The sequence below is a fragment of the Gopherus flavomarginatus genome, chromosome 5 (assembly GCF_025201925.1).
Source record: "Gopherus flavomarginatus isolate rGopFla2 chromosome 5, rGopFla2.mat.asm, whole genome shotgun sequence".
Taxonomy (NCBI): domain Eukaryota; kingdom Metazoa; phylum Chordata; order Testudines; family Testudinidae; genus Gopherus; species Gopherus flavomarginatus.
The window spans coordinates 86,131,408-86,152,751 of NC_066621.1; the positions used below are offsets into that span (position 1 = coordinate 86,131,408).

General features: G+C 49.5%; 1 protein-coding gene across 1 annotated transcript in view; it reads left to right on the plus strand.

The window, feature by feature from the left end:
- The window catches only part of CREB3L1 (cAMP responsive element binding protein 3 like 1), a 61,746-nt gene extending 42,905 nt beyond the window's left edge, over positions 1-18,841 (plus strand). The window contains exons 5-12 of the mRNA XM_050955394.1: positions 2,210-2,367; positions 3,089-3,238; positions 5,027-5,085; positions 7,998-8,066; positions 10,899-10,998; positions 14,634-14,754; positions 15,670-15,934; positions 16,769-18,841. Coding sequence (XP_050811351.1) covers positions 2,210-2,367; positions 3,089-3,238; positions 5,027-5,085; positions 7,998-8,066; positions 10,899-10,998; positions 14,634-14,754; positions 15,670-15,934; positions 16,769-16,805 — 959 coding nt within the window. The 3' untranslated portion in view covers positions 16,806-18,841. The remainder of the gene's footprint in view (positions 1-2,209; positions 2,368-3,088; positions 3,239-5,026; positions 5,086-7,997; positions 8,067-10,898; positions 10,999-14,633; positions 14,755-15,669; positions 15,935-16,768) is intronic.
- The last annotated feature ends 2,503 nt before the right edge of the window (positions 18,842-21,344 follow it).

Sequence of the window (21,344 nt, forward strand, 5' to 3'; positions counted from 1 at the left end):
TGCATGCTGTTTTGGTTCTTATACCAGCCCATCATTGTGGTATCTGGATACCTTGTAAAGATCCTCAGCATTTTGGCAAACTCCCTAAAGATGGCAGAGCCAGTTCTTTGGAAGCTGGCTCGATTCAGGCATTGCTGATTTGGCACTGCATGCCTTTGGAAACATGCTTTCTAACATCTCTGATTTTGTCCTGAGCACTAGACCTCACCAGGATCCATTAGAGAACTCATTTTGTAACCAAGATTGTAGGGATACATTAGAAGAATCTTAAATTATGATGTCACCTACTTATGTCCTACATCTGTCTGAAATACCTGATTCAGATCTAGTAAAAGTATTGTCCCTTGGCTGTAGAAGAGCAGTGGCATCAGTGAAGCTGCTGCCTTTCTGCCTTCTGCCCAACCCCCTGCTAATGGTATGCACTGTGTGTAACATGCGTACAGCTGCGGGTGGGCGGGCGCCACCAAATGTGGGAAATGTTCTGTTTCAACCAAGCAAGGCAGGCTCCAGGGACCAGCTAAAGAAGCAGGTGCTTGGGGAAGCCAATACCAAAGGGCGGCTCTCTGGCCGCTGTTGGGGTGGCCTGTCTGGGTCTTCAGCGGCAATTCGGCGGCGTGTCCCTCAGTCCCTCTTGGAGCAAAGGACCTGCCACCGAAGAGTGGAGCTGCTTGATCGCGCTGCTGCAGCTTTTTTTTTTTTTCCCACTTGGGGTGGCAGAAAACCTGGAGCAGGTCCTGAACCAAGAGAGGGGTTTTGAGGATCAAATTGGACAGCCATGTGAAATCCAGGCCCGTTGGGCCATCTGCTTCACACTAATTAAAACTAACAATACTGCTTACAAATATCACACTCCTATAGTACACCCTATAGCACAGCTGCTTTTATGAATATCAATAAAACTGGCCTCCTTGCTAACTATGACCTTTGTCAAATTCACCATATCCCATCTCTTCAGCCTGCCTCTTCCCCAAACCTCTATGAAGAATGGTGGGCCTTGCAGCATGGCCAGGTTAGCAAATATAGGCCGAGGCAAACGGAACACGAAACTATATCCAAGGACTAGAACCCTGTGCAGAGGACCACAGCCAACAATTCCCTCTCCTTTAAGCCAAGTACATGGCAGCATAAGCACCTCTGCTGACTATAATAGGTGGTTCCAATCCAAGTATTTCTTTGGGAAGCAAGTTCTGGTCCCATCCTCCCAGGCAGGGACCTCATTCCAGTCCCCACGCATACCTCCTCCACACAGGACCCAGGTCTCCCTCAGCCCAGGGATTTCCATTCTCTCTTACCCACACAGTGTGTGAGCCAGTGCTACTGAGAGTCAAGTTCTCAGGGGACTCCCTTGCAATCTGTTGTATAGGAACAGACTCCCTGTGCCCCAGGTTGCAACACCATTTGTCTTGGCTGTCCCTTCATCTGTACAAGAGGGGCAACAGGGTCAAATTTCAGTGGCACTGCAATAGTACTGATTTAGTATGGGACCACCACTTAAAAGCAGTCAGGCCACACCTCCCCCATCCCCTCAGTTTTGCAGCCTATGGAACTCTGAGCAAGTGGAAGAGAAGGAAGCGTTCACCCTTAACCCTTCCTAATTGGCAGCACTAACTGTATCTGCTGCTGTATCACATGGGGTGAGAGGCACTGCTGAAATGTCCAACTGCCAAGCTTTCTGGGGCTGAATTTTCAAGTGTCCATGATTCTGAATGTCTCAAACTGGACACTCAAAAATTGAAGCACCCAAAATCAGAGCTCCTGCGTGCTTTAAGGCCCCATACAGAGCACATCACAGCAATGGAATCTCAAGGCGACAAAGGATGAGGATGGCTAGCTTGCGTCCTTCTTCTTGAGCATCGTTCAAAGAAAGCAGCTTGGTGCCCAGGTAGTGCCTGTGGCCCAAAACAGCCCAGACTCCAATAAATGCCTTAAGGGCAAATATGGAGAATGTGCTCTCTGTGTGGGGGTCATGGCACAACCTTGGATGGTTCTTCCATTTGTTTCCTCCAAGTTACCAACATTGTCTGTGTCTTTCCTGGGTTGAGCCTCAGCTAACTTGCCCTCCTCCAGCCCCCAGTGTACTAGGGGCAGTGCTTTTTCTTTCCATCCCTCTCTCATGGAAGCACTTTGCCCTGGTGCTGTCCATGGCCCCACACCTATCCCAGTAGGTTGATGTTGTAGTGATAAGTGTTCTCTCCTTACTTCTCATTAGATGACCTGGTGCAGATGCCTCCAACGCCTCCCAGCAGCCATGGCAGTGATAGTGATGGATCCCAGAGTCCGCGGTCCCTGCCTCCCTCCAGCCCAGCCCGGCCAGCTGCTCGCTCTTCCAGTGCAATCTCCACCTCGCCTCTCCTCACAGCGCCACATGTAAGGAACTAGAAAGGAGACATCAGAATTCCAGCAGGATATGAGCTCGACCACAGCCTACAGTGCAGGGTTCTTTGTGCTCACAGGAGCTGGGAGAATTTACCTGGCTGAAGGTCAAAGGGTGACATTAGTTGTTAGTCTCACTGTTGATAATCTCTGCTCAGACTCAGGACTGGATAACCAGAGGGGCGCTGCAGATCAGGAGTGAGGATAATTGGCAGAGCTGGATGGGACCCCAGGCCTGAAGTGGTGAGCCAGGGGGAATGTTGTAGGTCAAGGATGAGATATATGCCAAATCAAGAGTGATGATAAGAGACTTGCATAGCACCTGCCTGTGACTGCCGTGCTCCAGCCAGTATTAGGTTTGTCTTTCACTTTCAGGACCACCAAATCCACTAAAGAACACTTAAGGGAGTTCCTGGCACAGGAATAACTGAGAAGTCACGTAGAAGGGACATGTGGTAACTGCTTTTCGTGAGCTCTGCAACAAATGCCCATAGCCAACAACAGCTTGGGGAGCAGATGTATTAGTGAGCAGAGTGAGAAGCAGCTGGCTGGCTGTGTCACTGGGGACAGGTTCCCGTGGCTGCAGTGAAGACCATTGCCATGGGTATACTTACAGTAAGGTCCCCTGTTGTGGTGGCTGTGGTGAGGACCTATGAGGTGGGATTTGTTGCTGATGCTCTGTCTGCCACTGATAGCTTTTGCCTGTGTTTTTCAGAAGTTACAAGGGACATCAGGCCCCCTGCTCTTGACCGAGGAGGAGAAACGCACCCTGATTGCCGAGGGCTACCCCATACCTACCAAGCTGCCCCTCACCAAAGCAGAGGAGAAAGCACTGAAGAGGGTCAGGAGGAAAATCAAGAATAAGGTCTCTCATTTCATTACATCTTAAGCAAATAGTTTAAATCAGGGGTGGGCAACCTTTTTGGCCCGAGGGCCACACTGGGGTTCCAAAACTGGATGGAGGGCTGGGTCGGAAAGGCTATGCCTTCCCAAACAGCCTGGCCCCTGCCCCCTATCTGCCCCCTTCCACTTCTCGCCCCCTGACTGCCCTCCCTCAGAACTCCCAATCCATCCAATCCCCCCTGCTCCTTGTCCCCTAACTGCCCTCTCTCGAGACCCCACCCTGTATCCAACCTCCCTGCTTCCAGTCCCCTGACTGCCCCAACCCCATCCACACCCCCGCCCCTTGACAGGCCCCCTGGAAACCCATGCCCCTCCACAGGGGCGGCTCTATGTTTTTTACTGCCCCAAGTATGGCAGGCAGGCGGCTTTCGGTGGCGCACCTGCAGGCAGTCCTCTGGTCACGCGGATTCGGTGGCGTTTCTGCAGGAGGTCTTCTGGTCCTGCGGATTCGGCAGCATGCCTGCGGGAGGTCCGCCAATGCAGCACCATCAGCATCCCCGCTGCCAAAGCTGCGGGACCGGCAGACCTCCCACAGGCACGCTAAAAGCTGCCTGCCTGCCGTCCTCACAGCAACCAGCAGGCCACCCCCTGTGGCTTGCCGCCCCAGGCATGCACTTGCTGCACTGATGCCTGGAGCCGCCCCTGCCTATCCAACCCTCCCTGTTTCCCATTCCCTGACTGTCTCCCCCCCCACAGAATCTCTGCCCCATTCAACCGCCCCTGCTCCCTGTTCCCTGACTGCCCCCTGGGGCCTCCCACCCCTTATACAACCCTCCAGCCCTGGCCCACTTACCACTTACCATGCCAAGCAGAGCATGCTGAGCAGCATGTCCGGCTGCTGCACTTGCCAGAGCCAGACACGCTGCCACTCTGCTTGGCAGGAGCGCGCAGCTCTGCTGCCCGGCGTGGCTCTGCGGGGAAGGGGGGGACAGTGGGGGAGGGGCCGGGGGATAGCCTCTCTGGCTGGGAGCTCAGGGGCCGGGCAGGATGGTTCCGCGGACCGGATGTAGCCCATGGGCCGTAGTTTGCCCACCTCTGGTTTAAGTGATTCAGAAACATCAAGTTGTACAGATGTCATAGCCAGCCAGTGTAACCATACCATCCTATTGCTATTGTTACCCTCGCCTCTCCCCCTCCTTCCTACAATCACCTCTTGCAGCTTGTTCCAAAGTATATTGTAAGCTCTTTGGAGCAGGGACCATGTTCTCCTCTATTGTTTGTTCAGCACCCAGCACAAAGGAATCCAAATCCTGAATGGAACTGCTGGGCACTTCCATAACATACATATTCAGTCACATAATTGGGTACCAGCTGTGAGATTCCCTGCGCCACTCAGATTAGCAGGAGCCCCATGAGGGAGCTGATGAGATCCTGCAGCATGTATTAGTCACCATGGGTGATTCAAAGATGGGTTAGGGCAAGATTCTTTCCAGCCAACCCCATCACATAGCCACATGAGTCAGTAGGTTTCCAAGTGACCCCAGAGATGCCTGTAGGGGGGGGTGAGGTTCAGGCACATTGCAAAAGAGCTTTATAACCTTCACATTGGGCAATGCTAAATGTCCCATTCTTCGCTTCCTAAGAGTTTTGTGGCCAAATGTGAATAGCAAGTGTGATAGCCTGTTCTGCCTTTGGACAGATGAAAGCGTGCGCAAAGGAAGCAGGCATGTAACAAAACTAGGGGGGAGAGCAGAGAAGTGGCTTGAGGCTTATAGTGCTGACTCATGTTTGGTGCTTCCTCACCTCCCAGATCTCTGCTCAGGAGAGTCGCAGGAAGAAGAAGGAATATGTAGAGTGTCTAGAGAAAAAGTAAGTGTCTTCTCCTCCCTTCTAAGCATCCTAACAAAGGTATTACTGGAGATGAGGGCCACTGGCCTGCCTACTGTCACTACTCATCCTGTTTGTGCCATGCTGTCCAATCCACATGCCACTTCTGGGAGCTGGAATTCAGCTCTAAGCATTTCCCCCCAGCAGTGGCTGCATCAGCCCCAAAGCTCTCTCTCCCAATCACAGTACTGTAGAGGGATGGTCCAGAACACTACTGCTAGCAAAAGCAATGGCACTGCAATGCTTGGGCTGGCTGCCCTTGACAGTACCCTGTTCCGAGGGCTGTTAAGTTTAAAATATTCTTAAAGTATCTGAGATTTCAGCTGGCTCCTTTAATTAATTTCTGTGGCTCAGAAGACAGTCTAGTAGTGGTGACAACCTGTTTGACAGTGGAGAGTCCTCAGCATGCACCCTACTTCGGGGTGTTTGGGGTTTTAGTTCTAAATGTGATTCTCTGTGCAGGTTATTTCATAAGCATTGTATGGGTTTCTTGACACACAGATTTGGTTTGTGCACAGACCCTTCCACCGCTCCTCCCCCTACCCCCAGACAGCCTATCAGACTCTTGCAGCAATAGATTATTCCTTAAAAAGCCAACTCACTTCTGCTTGTCTTATTCTGTTTGCCCCCAATATTCCAGGCCTCATGACCCGTTGTTCGGGTAGCGTGTTTGGCAAGATGAATGATTCCATAGTAGAAGCTGCTATGGTCTGTCTGATCACTAATCAGGGGCTTTGGGATGCCATTTAAAATGGTGGGGGGAGGCACAGACTTTCCCCACCATCTAATGGCCCTCTTCTTTCCCTCTGAGGTGCATCCCCCACTAGCACCTGACACTCCTAGTCTGTGAGCTCCTGTGCCCACCACCTCGAAATCTGAGTGAGCACGCTGGGTCACAGTGCCACTGAGGTTTGGCCCAGCCATAAAGTGGTCAGGCCATGGCCCAGGCCCCCCTCTGGCTTTGCAGCCTACGCTAACTACAATGTGGATCAAACCAAGTAAATGACTTGTCAAGTACATCCCCAAATACAGATTCTTCTGACATCCTATATTCAAATTTTGGTCGTGGTAGTGTGACTCCCACTACATTACATGTGCATCTGCTCAAATCAGAAATCTCACGTTTGCATGAACATATGGAGTAATTGTACATCTCACTGCTTTCTGCATCGGCTGTTATCTACTTTGCATATGGTGGATGCCATGGGAGCATGGGCATTTTGGGGCATTAAATACAATCCCCTCATCCCTGTACGTAAAGATGATGATGCAAGTGGCTGATAGCCAGGAAGAAGCTAAGGCCAAGTTTGTTCCCCAGAGTCCCCTGGTTGAGCTCTGTTTTTTTCCTTATAATGTGAGCTAGGGCAACAGGGTCTACTTCTCTTCATAGTTCCCGGTTTGGCTGGCTGGCTGTGCTGCGGTTACAAGTTTAAAGTAATGGGACTCTATTGGGTTAGAAATAATCTATGCCATGGCCCTGCAGTCGGATCCATGCAAGAGACTCCCCTCCCCGCATTTGTGTGGAGCCCCATATGGACCTCTCAGACACAGAAGCCAGTCCACAAGGATTGAATTTCATGACCAGTATTTTAAAATAGCGCCCTTTCCTATGTCATTAATAACACCTGAGATCATTACAGTGGTCAGAGTCTTTAAAAGGCCTAATTAACTTTTCACTTTCTTCTCTAAGTGGAGAGGAATGCACCATGAAAACAGATGAGTCAGTTTCACCTTCTGGCTCTTATGCCCTTATGGAATACAGTATCTGTGTGTGTGAGCATGTCTCCCTCTGGTGGTTAGCCCATATTAAGGATAAAAGTCTACTTCTTACAGCTGATGAGATTGCTCCTCTAGTTTGAATGGCAGGGTCATGTACTTTCAGTCCTGAAGGTCCTAGGTTCATCCCCACTCCTAGCCATAGTGTCTGTATGTACATGGCTGTTTATTACTTTAGCACTGTGCTGCAATATTTGGGCTACAGTGTAGATTTAAATTTTTAACCAAAAAATGTTCATTGGAATTTCAAGTGTAACCAAAACACTTGTATTGACCTTAGTTAGTACAAAACCTATAGTTGGGGGTTAAAAGGTTCAACCTGGCAGTGTCCCTTTAAGCACAATTTTTATATTGAATGGGTAGTTCAGAAACTGGACAAGGTCATTTCACGTGGTTGTATGTGTTGGAAAGTCTTCTGTTTTATTACTGTCACTTTCATGGCTACTATTCTTCCCCCAGCCTAGCAGAAATTTCCCTTCAGCTGTTCCCCGTACTTTGCTGGATGCTTTCACCATAGTAGTTACAGAGAAGAACTTGAAGAATGTGTGTAGGTTCTCCACTGCCCTCCAATGGCTAGAGCTGGTCACATGTTTGAGCCAGGGATTCTCTTTTCCTAATAGGGTGCAGCTAATGCAAATTCTCCTTTAGCTCAGGGGGTAGAGAGGCCAGAATTGTTCTAGTGGAAGGTTCTCTGTTAATGTTTTCTATGGCCCACGGATGTAATTTGCTGATGATGGAGACATCTATGTGGCCTTGCATATGTTACAAATTGTCCTACATGTAACATGGCTGTAGTGACTCTCCCAGACCCAGTGAGAGTCTCTTCCCAGGTATGAGTCTTGTAGCCACTTGGCACCATGTGAGTGAAACACTGCAAAGGAATTAATGTGCATTGAAGGGATTCAGTCTTTGCTCTGATCCCTTGATTGTTAGCATCAGCTGAGAACGTGTAGCTGGACAGCACATGATCATTTGACTCCTAAAGGTGGGAGCACATCTGTCGGAGGCTGAGGGCACAGGGCTGTTCAGGGGCTGGACTCTGGTGGAGGACGGGGTCCAATGTTTGTCTCTTTTATGCAGCGTTTGTAACTAACAAGATCTGGGTTTTATTCCTGCAGAGTTGAGACTTTCACATCTGAAAACAATGAACTGTGGAAAAAAGTGGAGACCTTAGAAAATGCAAACAGGTGAGAGAAGCCAACCTTGATCTCTTCTGGGGTGGGCTGCCAAGAAGGGAGGCCAGGGGAGTGCTTGGAAGGAAAGGCAAGGCAACCCTCCCCGCAGTTCCTGGCAGAGTCTGGGCTGCTCAGCAGAGCCTGGTTCCCCTCCAATGGCAGCAGCAATTCAGCTGGGTTTGGTTAGAGAATGTGGAATGTTTGTGTTGGGTCAGCCAGGCAGGGGCTGTCAGCAGAGAAAGGGAAGGAGCAAGGGAGCTTTCTGCCTCCCTTCCTTCCTCTCCTCTCCCCACAGCCCAGAATCCTTCTCCGGATTCTAACTGTCACTCAAACCCCTCCACTCTTCTCTTTGTCTCCATGGCAGCTCCCGTGCAGGAGGCCCCAGAAGGCATGACACCCATCTCTCAACCCCTTTGCTCTGCTCTCCGAAGCACAGAGAGCTTCGGAGAAGGCCTGGGAGAAGACAAGGGCATAAGATACCAGTTTGGGATTTCCCTAGAAGAAAGAGCTAGGTTTACAAGATAACTGGACAGACTGTAGGAACTTTCTCCTCATCTGACATGGGCATAGGTCCCGTCTAACCCAAAGCAGCTCTCTCCAAACCTGACACCAGTGCAGACCCCGTTATCCCCTGCAGACTGAGGGGGTCCTCTCAGTGTCTGGCACCCACACAGATCCCATTATATCCCCCCCGCTCCACTAAACCTGTGGGAGCTTCCTCCTTGTCTGACACTGGCACAGCTGCTTGCCCAAGGGAGTAAATCTCTCCTCTCAGTCCTAAAGCAGGCCCCTGGCTTCCTGGGCTGAAAATCTGGAGAGCGCGTGGGGTCTCAGTGCTTGGAGCTGGCAGCCTCTCCACCCCAGGAATTTGTTTCCTTTGAATCTATAACATGGAAGGCACATACGCATGTCATAGAAATAGGAAGCAGCGCTTGGAATTGGAGTTAGCTCGGCCTCCGTTCCCTGTGCTTGTGTGGCAGAGCAAGAGCAGAGTCAGCAGCTAGGGACTGCCAGAAGTTTGGGGTGAGTAGGGAGGGCTCTCCTTAACGTATTCCTACGCAAATGTTCCCTTTGTTCTGAATTCACAACCTCCTGCACATGCACTTAGATACACTCCTCACAGCCGCACAGGCTCTGGCAGCTGCACATGGGAATTCCTTTCATCCATGAGCGTGTGGTCAATGGGACAGGAACTGAGTGGTGACCCTATTAAGCAAACCCATCTTCCCACTTGACCCCACCACCATGATTGGAGCTCACCAGGGGCTATTGTCCTCCTTGACCTCGTGCTGAGGCTCTTTGTCAGATTTTTTTTCTCTGATCCCCTGACGGTGAGGCTCTGACCCCAGCTTCCAGGTCAGATGCTGCTCTTTACAGACCCCGGAGATGTCAGGCAAATGCCTTCCCAGCTTTCAATCCGTATTTAACTTTTGCAACCTCATAGATGGTTGGGGCCTGCCACCTGCTGGAAAGATTGTGAAGGGCAGCCCATCTCTCCCTTCCCAGCACAACCCCTGAATTTCCTCCATCTGTGCTTTTGAGAAGCAGCCAGGAAGGAGCAGAAGCAGCATTATCAATCTCAAGCATTCAAAAGTCATGAGTCAGGATCCCATGTTCATGTGATTGGCTTAAAAATCATGAGTTGTTACAAAATAAGAAACACTGAGTTCATTTTATTGGCCTTGTAAGCCCGTAGAGGTCATGTTTTCCACTTTCCTCTATGCCACGTGGGCTGAAAACTGACTTTTAAAACATGAAATCTAAGATTCTCCTGGAATCACCTGACTCCAGGATCTGGGGCTTTAAGAAAAACACCAACTACGACAAGACTTGCAATAAGATTGCAAGAGTTGGCAATGCTGCAGAGGGGAAATTCCTAGGCAATTTGTAACAAGAAAATCTGGGCCCCCTGGCTACAGAGCCCAAGGCTCACTAATGCTCCATGCAGCCCCCCCGGAAAATTCCTTTGCCATGCCAGCTAAACAGTTCTGCTCTTTAGTAATATGTTCAGAACTAGGGGGCGGGTACATGTGAGGTAATTTAAACAAGACAGTGAGCCTGCTATGTGTCAGCCAGGGCAACCAGAGGAGGAATTATTCACTCAGCTCTACATTTGTCTTTGCCCACAGCCCCCTGCAGCGCCTGCCAAGAGAGATGAAGTTGAAATGGATCACATTTTATTTTTGCTTCCCTCTCAGCCTTATGCTCCAGGGGATGTGCGTAGTGCTATGGGATGTGCCCCCCTAGGCAGGCCGTTAATCCGGTTTGGGCCAGACAGCCCTAATTTTCTAGGGTTTGTCCCCTGTCCAGTATTGAAACAAACCAGATGTGGGCTTGTCTGGCTTCACAGATGAGGGATGCCATTTTGAACAGCTTGCTGCCCTCCCCCTGCCAGTGTGAGCTCACCCACCCCGTGTCTGTGAGGTCACACCACCGAGGGCGGGGTCATGTCTTTCCCAGAAGTACTGGAATCTCTTGTATTGTGGGGTTGTGGCAGTGGCCATACTATGCACCCCACCCTGGGTATTGGATGTGCCTGGACAGCCTGGACTGGAGTCCAGTTCTGGCTAAATCTGATTGTGGGAGATCAGGGCAGAGGGGGTTTATGTGGCAGGAGAAGAGGTGTCCTTTGCCCAATTCCTTTCAGCTCCATTGCCTCCATCACTGTCACCTTCATTTCTCTGCTTCCCAGGCCTATCTGGTGGGAGGACTTGGAGAAGTGAAGGAGCTCTTCTCATTCAGAGAAAAGCTGGAGTGGACATTGGAGAGTTCACCTTCAGTCTCATATCCCTCTGTGATCGTTCCCTCTTCATTGCACTGTCTTGTGGTTGTGTTCTCTCCTAGGACTCTGCTCCAGCAGTTACAGAAGCTCCAGGCCCTAGTGGCTGGGAAGGTCTCCAGACCATATAAAATGGCTTCCACACAGACCGGAACCTGCCTAATGGTATGTGCCTCAGGCCCTCCATTCTTTATTGGCCATGATTCCTTTTACACCTTTATCCATCACCCCATTCCCAGACAAGCCAGGGATTGCTCCCTATAGCATGCTTCCAGCCTTGAATCACTAGTGGATATTATGCCAGTGTCCAACAAAAAGAGGGGCATTATTTAGGCTAATTATTTCCTTAGAATAAAGGGGGGAAATCAAGCACACAGCCCTCTCTCCAAGGATCCTCAGTATCCTTCTCGGACCCCAGAAGAGCCTTTTCCCTGTTTCACTGCTTTATATTCCCCACCTTTGAGGCCAAATATAGGAATTGCCAGACCAGATGGGACCAGGGGACCCTCTAGTCCACTATCTCACTTCCAACAGTGGCCAGTGCTAGATGTTTCAGAAGAAGGTGTAAGAAACCTTGCTGTAGGCAGTTCTGATGAAATAACCTCTCCACAGGGGAAGTTTATGCACTGAAGCAGGAGGGTTTATACCTGTACTGTATTTTTTATCTCCTCTAATGTCCGTGTGGATGTTCTCATTAATCATAAATGCCTGATCCTTTTTTTAAATCCTACTAAGCTCTTAGCCTCAGATAGCTTGTGGCAGGAGTCCCACAAATTAATTCTGCACTATTTAAAAATCATTCCCTTTTACCTGTTCTAACTCTGTTGCCTTTCAGTTTCATTGAATTCCCCCTAGTTCTTTTATTATGAGAAAGGATAAACCAGAGTGTCTGATCTACCTTCTCTGCACCATTCATTATTTAACTCTCTCTTGCTCCTTCTTTGTATCCTCTCTAAACTAAGCAATCCCATTCTTTTCACTCTCTCATCATACAGAGTCTCTCCATGCCTTCACTCATTCTCATTGCCCAGCTTTGAACCCCCCTACAGCTGCTATTTCATTTTTTGAGAGTGGGTGAGTAGAACTGAGCATAGTATCCCTGGTGAGCGTATGCCATTATAATGGCATTATAATATTTTCTATCTCATTCGTCATGCAAACAGCCTTTTCTTTGCTTTTTGTCAACCACTGCACATCAAGCAAAAGCTGTAATTGAGCACTGACAATGGTGCCTAGATCTTTTCTTCTGTATGGTTCTAGTTAATGCTTAATGCAGCAAGATGTATTAATAGTTCAAATTATTCCTTCCCACATGCATTATCTTGTATTTCTCAACAGTGAATTTTATCCAGTATTGTGCTGCCTATTCATCTAACTTTGTTAAATTCCTCTGAAATACCTCAAAGTTTGCTCTAGCCTGCACTAACCACATCATTTTTTGCTACCTCCCTGTTTGCTCTTTTCACAGATCCTTGGTAGATTCATTCAACACCACAAGTCCTAGAATGGACACACAGGCCACGCCACTATTAACCTTCGGCTATGAGGAAATTTGACTTATTTATTCATACTTTCTGTTTTTTTGTCTCTTGGATAGTTCCTGGTCCATGATAGATCTTGACCTCTCATCTTGTGACATCTAGAGTCATTTTCTTAATAGCTTCTTGTGCGGGACTTTTGTCAAAAGTTCTTTTGAAAATCCAAATAAATTAAATCAGTTCTCCCTTATCCACCCCTTTGTTGACAGAGCCATCAAATTCTAGTAGATTGGGAGGCTATACTTGTCTTACAGAAGTTGTGCTGATTTCTTCCTAGAACATCAGGTGTTTCCAAATTTATTTTTAATCCTGCTTCAGGACACTTGGTACTGAAGTGAGCCTGTAATTCCTAGCATCTTCCCTTTTTACAGTTAGATAAAACATTTCCTAGTCTCCAGGGCTCCCATGTAGGAGAGGATTTTAATGAGAGATTGCATACTTTTGTTAGCACCTCAGCCACTTCATTTTTAAATTCCTTCAGAACCATTGGATGTAAACTGTGTATCTGGGCCTACTACCTCATTGCTCCTTCATGTATCTGTTTCTTCCTAGACCTCCTCAATCTCTGACAACTCTTCATCTTTATTGCCTAGAAATGGTAGGTCTGGGACAGGTCTCTCAGCAATGTCTTATTTTCTTTAGTTGCTGCCTTCACTCAATAGCAGTCCAGCAGATGTACCAGTTCTCTCACAGACTTCTTGCTTCTGATAGATTTCAAGAATCTGTTATTTTTTTTTCTGCCTTTGGATATTTGCTCTTTGTAGTCCCTCTTAGCCCTCCCAGTTTCCATCTTCCATTTCGCCTCCCCTCATTTATGCTCCTCTCTGCTGGCTTTGTTAGGGTTGAATTTCCATTTTCTGAAGGATATCTTTTTTGGCTCAAATAATCTCTTAAACCTTTGGATTTAACCATTCTGGTTTGTCGTCCCCCCCCCCCGCATCACTTTCCTGAATCCTGAGTTGGTGAGGGGCCTGAGTGCCTTTGTGTGCATAAGTAGCCTCCACGCAGAGAGAGTAGCCTTCATGTTGAGTTTAACTCATTTCATTTCCTCACTTTTGACTATAGGAGCTTTTGTTAGACCAGCTGCTCCTTTTTTGAAATCCCTCTTTCTAAAGTATAGTGTCACCATGCTAGAATTTGGTACCCTTCATTATGCTGTGGTTACTTGGTCACTCAGCTATTGTTTCTTGATGAACTCACTTCTGTGTGTTACTTAGAACTGAATTAAAAATCTCTCCTCTTTTGTGCTCTAGAGCTAGCTGTACCAAAAAGCACTCACTTAGGGTGTCAAGAAATTGCTTCTCTAGACTCTGTCCTTATGTGACACTTGACCGATTTATACGTGCGTAGTAGAAATCACTCATTATTGTTTTTTACTAAGCTATGTTGCCTGCTTGATCTTTCCAACACTGTGCCATCAATATCTTTGGCCTGAGCTGGAGCTTGGTAGTATAACATTACTAGTCCATTTGTATTCTCGTGACATGGGATTTGTATCCACACAGATTCTCTCTCTGAATTGTTATCGGCCTAGATACTATAGAACCTCAAGTACACTGTTCCCCCACCCACCCTTTGTGAGGTAACCTGTCCTCCCTGTAGAGTGATAGATCAGTATTACAATAGCCTATTGATTTTCACATTCGTATAGACACTGATAGTTTTTATTTTTGACCATATGCCTGTTTTATGTAACTCCTTAATCTGAATTCTGATCAATCAACAGGATGTCTGATCTCAAGCTGTCACTGGTCCAGTTCATCAGTCATTTTGGTCCTGTCCTTTACTGGATACAGAGATATCTTTATTTAGCTGACATCCTTAGCAAATGTATTTGACCTGAGTGCTCCTCAGCACCTGTTGGCTTTCCCCTAGTTCCTGCTTTAAACAATGCCCCCAAACTGTATTCATTGTCTGTACCAGCAGTCTGGCTCCACCTCTTAGGTATAGGCTCCTCGTTCCCAAACTGTTGTCTAGTGAATCTAACCCCCTTCTCTTTATACCATCACCCACCCATGCAATGAGACTCTGAAGTTGCCTGTGTAGCTGGCCCTGCACAAGGAGCTGGCAGTATTTCAGAGAAAGCAAAAGTAGAGGACAGCAGACTTAATCCTTTCTCTTGATAATCTACAATGAGCAGAGTGAGTGACCCATCTGTCAATCTGAGCACATAGTCTCCCACTGCTGAGGGGTTGTGTGCTGGGATCACAGCATTGTCTTGTGGCTGGCAGCACTGATGTTTTTTTAATGTCTTACCCCCAGGTACTGGTGCTGTGCTTTGTTCTGGTCCTGGGATCCATGATGCCATGTCTCCCAGAATTCTCCTCCACATCACAGACAGTGAAAGCAGCTCCAGCACCAGACATTTATACAACCAGTAAAAGTGAGTCCGACATGACACATTCCTCTAATCCCCTGGAAGTGCTCCCAATCCCTCTCCTCTTGATAGGTATACAGCAGAGAGAGCTGTCTCACAACAGTGCCCTATCTATGCCTGCCTGGGCCCTGCCAGGGAGAGCTATCTCACAGCAGTGTTCTGTCCACAGGCACAGACTCTGTGGGTGATGGGGGGCTGGAGTACCCACGGGAAATAATTAGAGGGTTCTCCGCCCCCACTGGCAGCCAAGTTCCCTGCGCCCCACCCCCTCCTTGCCTCCTCCTCCTCCTCTCCTGAGCCTGCCATCTCCCTGCTCCTCCCCCTCCCTCCCAGCACTTCCCTCCCACCGCCTAACAGTTGTTTGGCAGCGCTTAGGACTTTCTGGGAGGGAGGGGGGAGGAGCGGGGACGCAGCGCACTCAGAGGAGGAGGCAGAGAAGAGGCGGGGCAGTGGTGGGACTTGGGGGAAGGGGGTAGAATGGGGGTGGGTTGAGGGCAGTGCAGGGGCAGGGCCGGGGGTGGGGGGCCAAGGCTGAGAGTGGGGGGGGCAGGCGAGCACCCACTGGGCAGAGGGGAAGTCTGTGCCTATGGCCCTGTCTGTGTCTGCCTGGGCCCTGCCAGGGAGAGCTATCTCACAGCTGTGCCCTTCTCCATTTGCCATTGTACCAAAACATGACAGATGCTAAAAGACAGGATGGGAGAAGAAAATCACGGACTCATCTCCATTCCCCACAGAGAGGCTGAGTGTACTCCAGGGACACTGTGTATGTACGTAGGTGTTAGGCTCAGGCAGATTAAGTGGGACAGGCTGTGTTGGCGTGTGTGGCTTACAATGTGCTGGGGTGACTCTGTGCTGGATGGCTTATGCCCCTGGGTTCTGTTCCTGTTCTCAGCATTTTAATGGTGCTCTCTCCATTTACAGTTCAGTCCCGGAGCCTCCTGTTCTATGACGAGGGTGCTGGCTCCTTAGAGGAGGGCTACAGCTCCTTCCTCCCTGTGGAGCATCCTGTGGGCAGGGACACTGATGAAGGGCAATCTGAGGAGAGGAGGCCTCAGGAGCGCATACTGGGCCACCTGGCCAGGGCCCATGAGACAGCCAAGTACCTGAGCAAATCCCAGCTGAGGGTCCCGGACCAGAACCAAACTGACCCAACTCTGACTCACCTCAAAGAGCAGATCCAGGAGAGGTAAGCAGGCTGGAAACTCCTCTCCCTGCCTCACCTACTCCAGGGCCTTTGTCTCCAAACCACAAAATGGCAGAATCTGAGGCGGGGAGAGCATCAAAGTAACCCTGTGCTTCCAGCAAGGGGAGCTCTTTGACACAAGGCTGGGAGCTAGCAGGATAGACAAGCTCCCTTCCTGTTTCTGTCTCCTGGGAGTGCACTAATCCAGGCACTGTGGCTGTAAGGGGCTGCTCCCTGCAGGGAACAGAGGACCATGTGAAGCTCCATGGATCAGAAGAGTGGGGATCACAAGTGGGTCTAGAAAGTGGAGTTACCCTGGCATAGTGACCAGTAGATACGAGGGGGCTGGATGGCTAAAGGGTTCCAACATTTTCAGGCTGGTCAGTGCCCAGGTGCAATGGGCTGGGACTGGGAGACTCCATCCTGATCAATACAAACCAGTACCCACAGCAAAATACACCTCCTCTTATTTGGTCCTCTTTGTTCCAATTGTAGACAGTCTGAGCAGTGAGGCCATCACCGAAGGGGGCACAGAGATGAGATTGAAGTTTTCTCTCACTCCTCACTCTGCTGGGCAGAAGGGCAGATCAGCTAGGTGCAGATTGAATGGGTGGGGAATAAAGGGAGAGGAAAAAGGGATCCCAGAGGAGTTCTCTGCTCCCAAAACTGAAATAAGGGGAGGTATGAAATTAACTCTCCTGGGATTGTGGAAAGAAGTGGACCCAGTGGGTGGGAAAGAAAATGCTGCCCTCCCTTGGTTAGGGTTGGAGTAGTGCCCATGGCTGGGAATAGATAGTAAACGCAGCAAATCTGATTGCTGTCTTTTCTTTCCTGCAGGGAGGAACGCTCCAGGGACGCAGCTGAATCTTTGTAGCAGTTGCTGAACCTCAAGGCCTCATCCCTCTGGATGCAGACTCCCCTCCTCGCTGAGTGATTGAGGGGACTTGGTGGGAGAGGACACTGCATTCAGACACTCCCATGCTGGTCTTGAGTTCAGCCTGTCACTTCCGCACAGCCCATGTTAGTGCTGATCTCTCGGATGGGATTCACAGTGACTGCCAGAACCACAGATTGTGTCTGCCCAAGCCCTTCTCTCCTCCCGTTGTGAGCATTGCCTCACCAGTGTGTGTTCACCCTGTTGCTGGGCTGGAGGAGGAGGAGATCTGTACGTGATCCCAGAGGTATCCAACTCATTTCCAAAAGCCTCCAGATTCAGGGGACAGTGCCCAATTCTATACCCCTTGCTCATGTCAGATGCACCTGAAGGAAAGAGAGCTAAGTTTATTGCCTAGCTGAGAAGCTATGGCCATGGTAACTTTGGGGTTAATCTCCTAGAGAATTTGGGAGTGAAATAATTTCCTCCTCTCACTCCATGGTTAATATGCTTCTGCCTCAGCTGAGAGAAGACCTACCTTGATCTAGTTGTCTCTTGATGGATTGCCCACGTAACTTCCATTCTGATCATCTGCAGAGATCAGCGCACAGATTTTGTGGGGAAGACCCCAGACTCTGATAAATGGACTTAAAATTCAGTCCACAGCTCCTGGGAAATCCGAGCTCCCTAAGACAGAGCATGATCCTCCCTGCCCACTCCCCACAGACCCTTCCTTATGGAACAAAGTTATCCATCATGTGTTGGTGGTGCCCCAGTACCCACAAAAAATGGAATAAATGAGGGTCACCAAAGAGAGCTGTGGGTCTCCACTCTCTAGATGCTGGCACCAAAGTTACCAAGCTCTTCACCCCTTTAACTCCAGACTTGCTGAATCTGGTGTCGAAACTGTCTCATCTCTAGCTCTGGGTCAGAGGCCTCACTCCAACCCGGAGAGGTTCCCCCCTCCCCACAAAATCTCCCTGTAGCTCCCAGTTGCTAGTTTTGGTCCCTTTGCCCTACCTGGAAAGGCCCTGCTGGAAGAGTTGCATGTTTCCTTGCTCCTCTTCCTTCAGCTGCCCCTTGTTAAAGGAACTGTTCCAGGCCCAGTGCCTGGAGCCATCCCTTAGACCACACCTGGTCTGGGTTGCCCTACTTTTGTAAAGAGGAGTTACCATATCCTTGCCCAGTCTCACTCTCCTCCAGACACTTCTTTGGCTCATTTTTCTCAACCTCCCCCAAAATAATAATAAAAAGACGTCCCCTCTCAACACCTTGCTGCTGCCCTTCTCTCCTCCTCTGTTCACCTCCTCCTCCACCCTGAGACTGCAAATAGGAGGTGACTCCCAGAGGAAGAGGGATGGGAAGGCTCTCGCTGACTTGTGGACTTCAAGTCAAGGAACAGGATGGGGCAGGAGGGCTGCCCTCACTTCCCTCTCTTCTCCTTTTTGTTTTGTTTGTCTCTTGGAGCCACTTGGGACAGACCTGGACACAGCAAACCCCAGCCATGATTCCACATGCACTCTGCCATGGGCATTGGAAGAGGAAGATCCTTCAGAACAACTCTGCTCCAGTCAAGGTCCACCTAGGACCCACTCACCAGACACCACTGCACCTCCCTTCCTTGTGCCCCACTCCACAGTACAGAACCACTGTCAGGTCTGAGTATACACTCTTCCCCCACATCTCCTTACCCAACAATTCCACTATGCATCGCCCACATGGGCCTCCCATTCACACCATTGTACAGAGACCAAGAGCAGAAATTGTTTGTACATAATGAACCTTATTTTGTATTATTGGCGACCCCTTAAGATATTGTATTTTGGAGACTCTCTGATCTTATTTTCAGTATTGTATTTTATTAAGAGTTAGTGCGGGCTTGGCCTTTATGAATTTCCTCCCTTTTGGGGACTCTTTTTTCCCCATATAGCCCAGCAGCTGCCTTTTCCTTTTTTTTTTTTAATCACTTTTTTCCTCCTGTCACTTGCTCTGCTTTTGCTTTAGAGAAGCAAAATTAAAAAAAAGATGCAGCATCAGCACTTTGTTTGGGCCTTTCTTTCAGGCGTTATCTTGCTAACTTGTATATGCAGCATTGCCCCTAACATCTAGTGCTCCCAGCTCTCCCTACATGCACAGAAGTCCCTAAGCAGTGGGACCTGGTGGTCAGAGCTGGCATCTGGACGTGAACTTGGGAGTTCTGTTTTCACCTGAGCCAGCGACTTGTTTTATAGCTATGGGCAAGTCACAACCACTGTTACTCCTAAGGACATTCTGTGCCAAGAAATGAAAAATTCTGCACATAAAATTTTAAAATTTAAAATGAAAAAATCTGCAAGTCTTATTTGTCAATAAATAAATGCAGAGGCTCCAGCATGGCAGTGGCGAGCACAGGTCACTGGCTGTACAAAGGTGGGGAATCACCCTACAGCCCCCCACCTCCAGGACACGGACTCAGCGGTGAGGCTGCACCCAATCCTGACACAGCACAAGGCCTGGGCCTGCCCCAGAAAAACCCTGGGGCCCTGCCTCTCTGCACCAGGAGTACCAAGGGCAGGCAGGCTCAACCAGGCAGAATCCAAGTGTGGAGGGGCTCAGTGTGGGGGTATCCAGGTGTGGGGTGAGAAGATGCTGTATGGGACAATCTGAGTGCAGGCAGCTCAGTGATGGGTCTAGGTGTGGGGGGATCTGGATGCACAGAGGGTTGTTGGGGGGGTTCCAGGTGTAGGGACAATGGGACTCTGCAGGCACTTCCAGGTGCAAGTAGTTGGGACTCAGCGGAGGGATCTTGGTGTGGGGGTCTCAGCAGGGGGGTCTGAGTGCTGGAGAGTAAGGTTTGGGATGGGGGTCTGGGTGCAGCTTGTTGGGAGTCAGTGGCATACAGGTCCGGATGTGGGGGCTCAGAGGGGTGCAGGGGGTGGGGCTTGTAAGTTCTCAGGGTGGGGGGGTTGAGTGCAGGGAGCTCAGTGAAGGGGTGGTCTAGGTGCAGGGGCTTCAGATGCAGAGGTTGAGGTTCAATGGGGTGGGGTTTGGGTAGAGAGGGCTTGAGAGGTTCTGGGTATACAGGGTGAGGCTTTGAAGGAGTGTCTGGATATGGAAGGTCTGGATGCGCTGGGGTTGGGCGGATGGGGGAGCAGCTCCCCATACAGTGACCCCTCCCCCTGCAGCTAAGGAGCGATGGGGCAGAAAGCAGGGGAGGATGCTGAGCTTTCTGCAGCTGTGGGAGGTTTCTGGGAATGGGTCTGACACAGCCCCAGCCACTCCTTGCAGGGGAAGGGGAAATCCCGTCCTCTAAAAGGTATCTAAAAGGGTGTCATCAGGAGGAGGGAGAAAACTTGTTCACCTTAGCCTCCAATGATAGAACAAGAAGCAATGGGCTTAAACTGCAGAAAGGGAAGTTTAGGTTGAGACATTAGGAAAAACTTCCTAACTGTCAGGGTGGTTAAACACTGGCATAAACTGCCTAGGGAGGTTGTGGCATCTCCATCTCTGGAGATATTTAAGAGTAGGTTAGATAAATGTCTATCAGGGATGGTTTAGACGGTATTTGGTCCTGCCACGAGGGCAGGGAACTGGACTCGATGACCTCTCGAGGTCCCTTCCAGTCCTAGAATCTATGAATCTTTCCTGCCTCCAGTCCAGGGTCTCAGGGTCGGAGCCATTGGCTGGGTGTCCCCAGCCCTGCAGGGATTTACCTCTCCGCTGGCTGCTCCAGGTGCCTGAAATGATGTACCTGCGCAGCTAAGGAGTGGTGTGTGACTGTTCCTGCAGCTTCCCTGTCATTTTTCTGTGGAGAAGCAAATAAATCTGCAGGCAACATGAATTCTGTGCATGCGCAGTGGCGCAGAATTCCCTCAGGAGTACACTGTGCCTCAACTTCCACATCTGTAACACAGGGCTACTGCCTTCCTCCCATGGGTTGGTGAGGATTATGAATAAAAATCTGTAAAGTGCTACCAATGGGCCTAAGGCTGTTGTGTCTATGGATGGGGGCATCATTAGTAGCTCCATAGGTAAAGGTTCAATTAAAGCAGCACTTAAATCTCTTTGTTGGCATCACAACAAAATGCCTGCACCTACTTTTAGGGTAAAGACTTGGGGCCTGTTTCTCTGTTATCCTGCACCTGTTGTACCATTTACACCAGCAAAAGTGGTAGCATATGACACCTATTTTGCACAAGGTGTAGGGCAATGGAGAATCAGGCCCTTAGCTTTCTAGAAGGTTCCAAATGGTTACATCCCTTGGAGGGATTGAAGTGGCCCCTTGTTACGTTTCCATGCTTGGGGTCTACCTTTTGTTCAGACCTCTCTGACTGGCTGCTTTCACACCTGGAATTTTACGGAGATGGAACGGGTGCAAATCTGAATTGATGTCACTCATTAAAAGAACGGGGCTTGTCATTTCTGACCATTTTCTTTGTGGGGAGCTGAATGGACCCACTACCTGACTGAGGTGTGAGATGCACTGTCTTCGGATGAGTTTGCACCCCAGGATCTGATGTAGTGCCTGTGGCTGGTTACTCTCTGTCGTGGGGTCCCTCT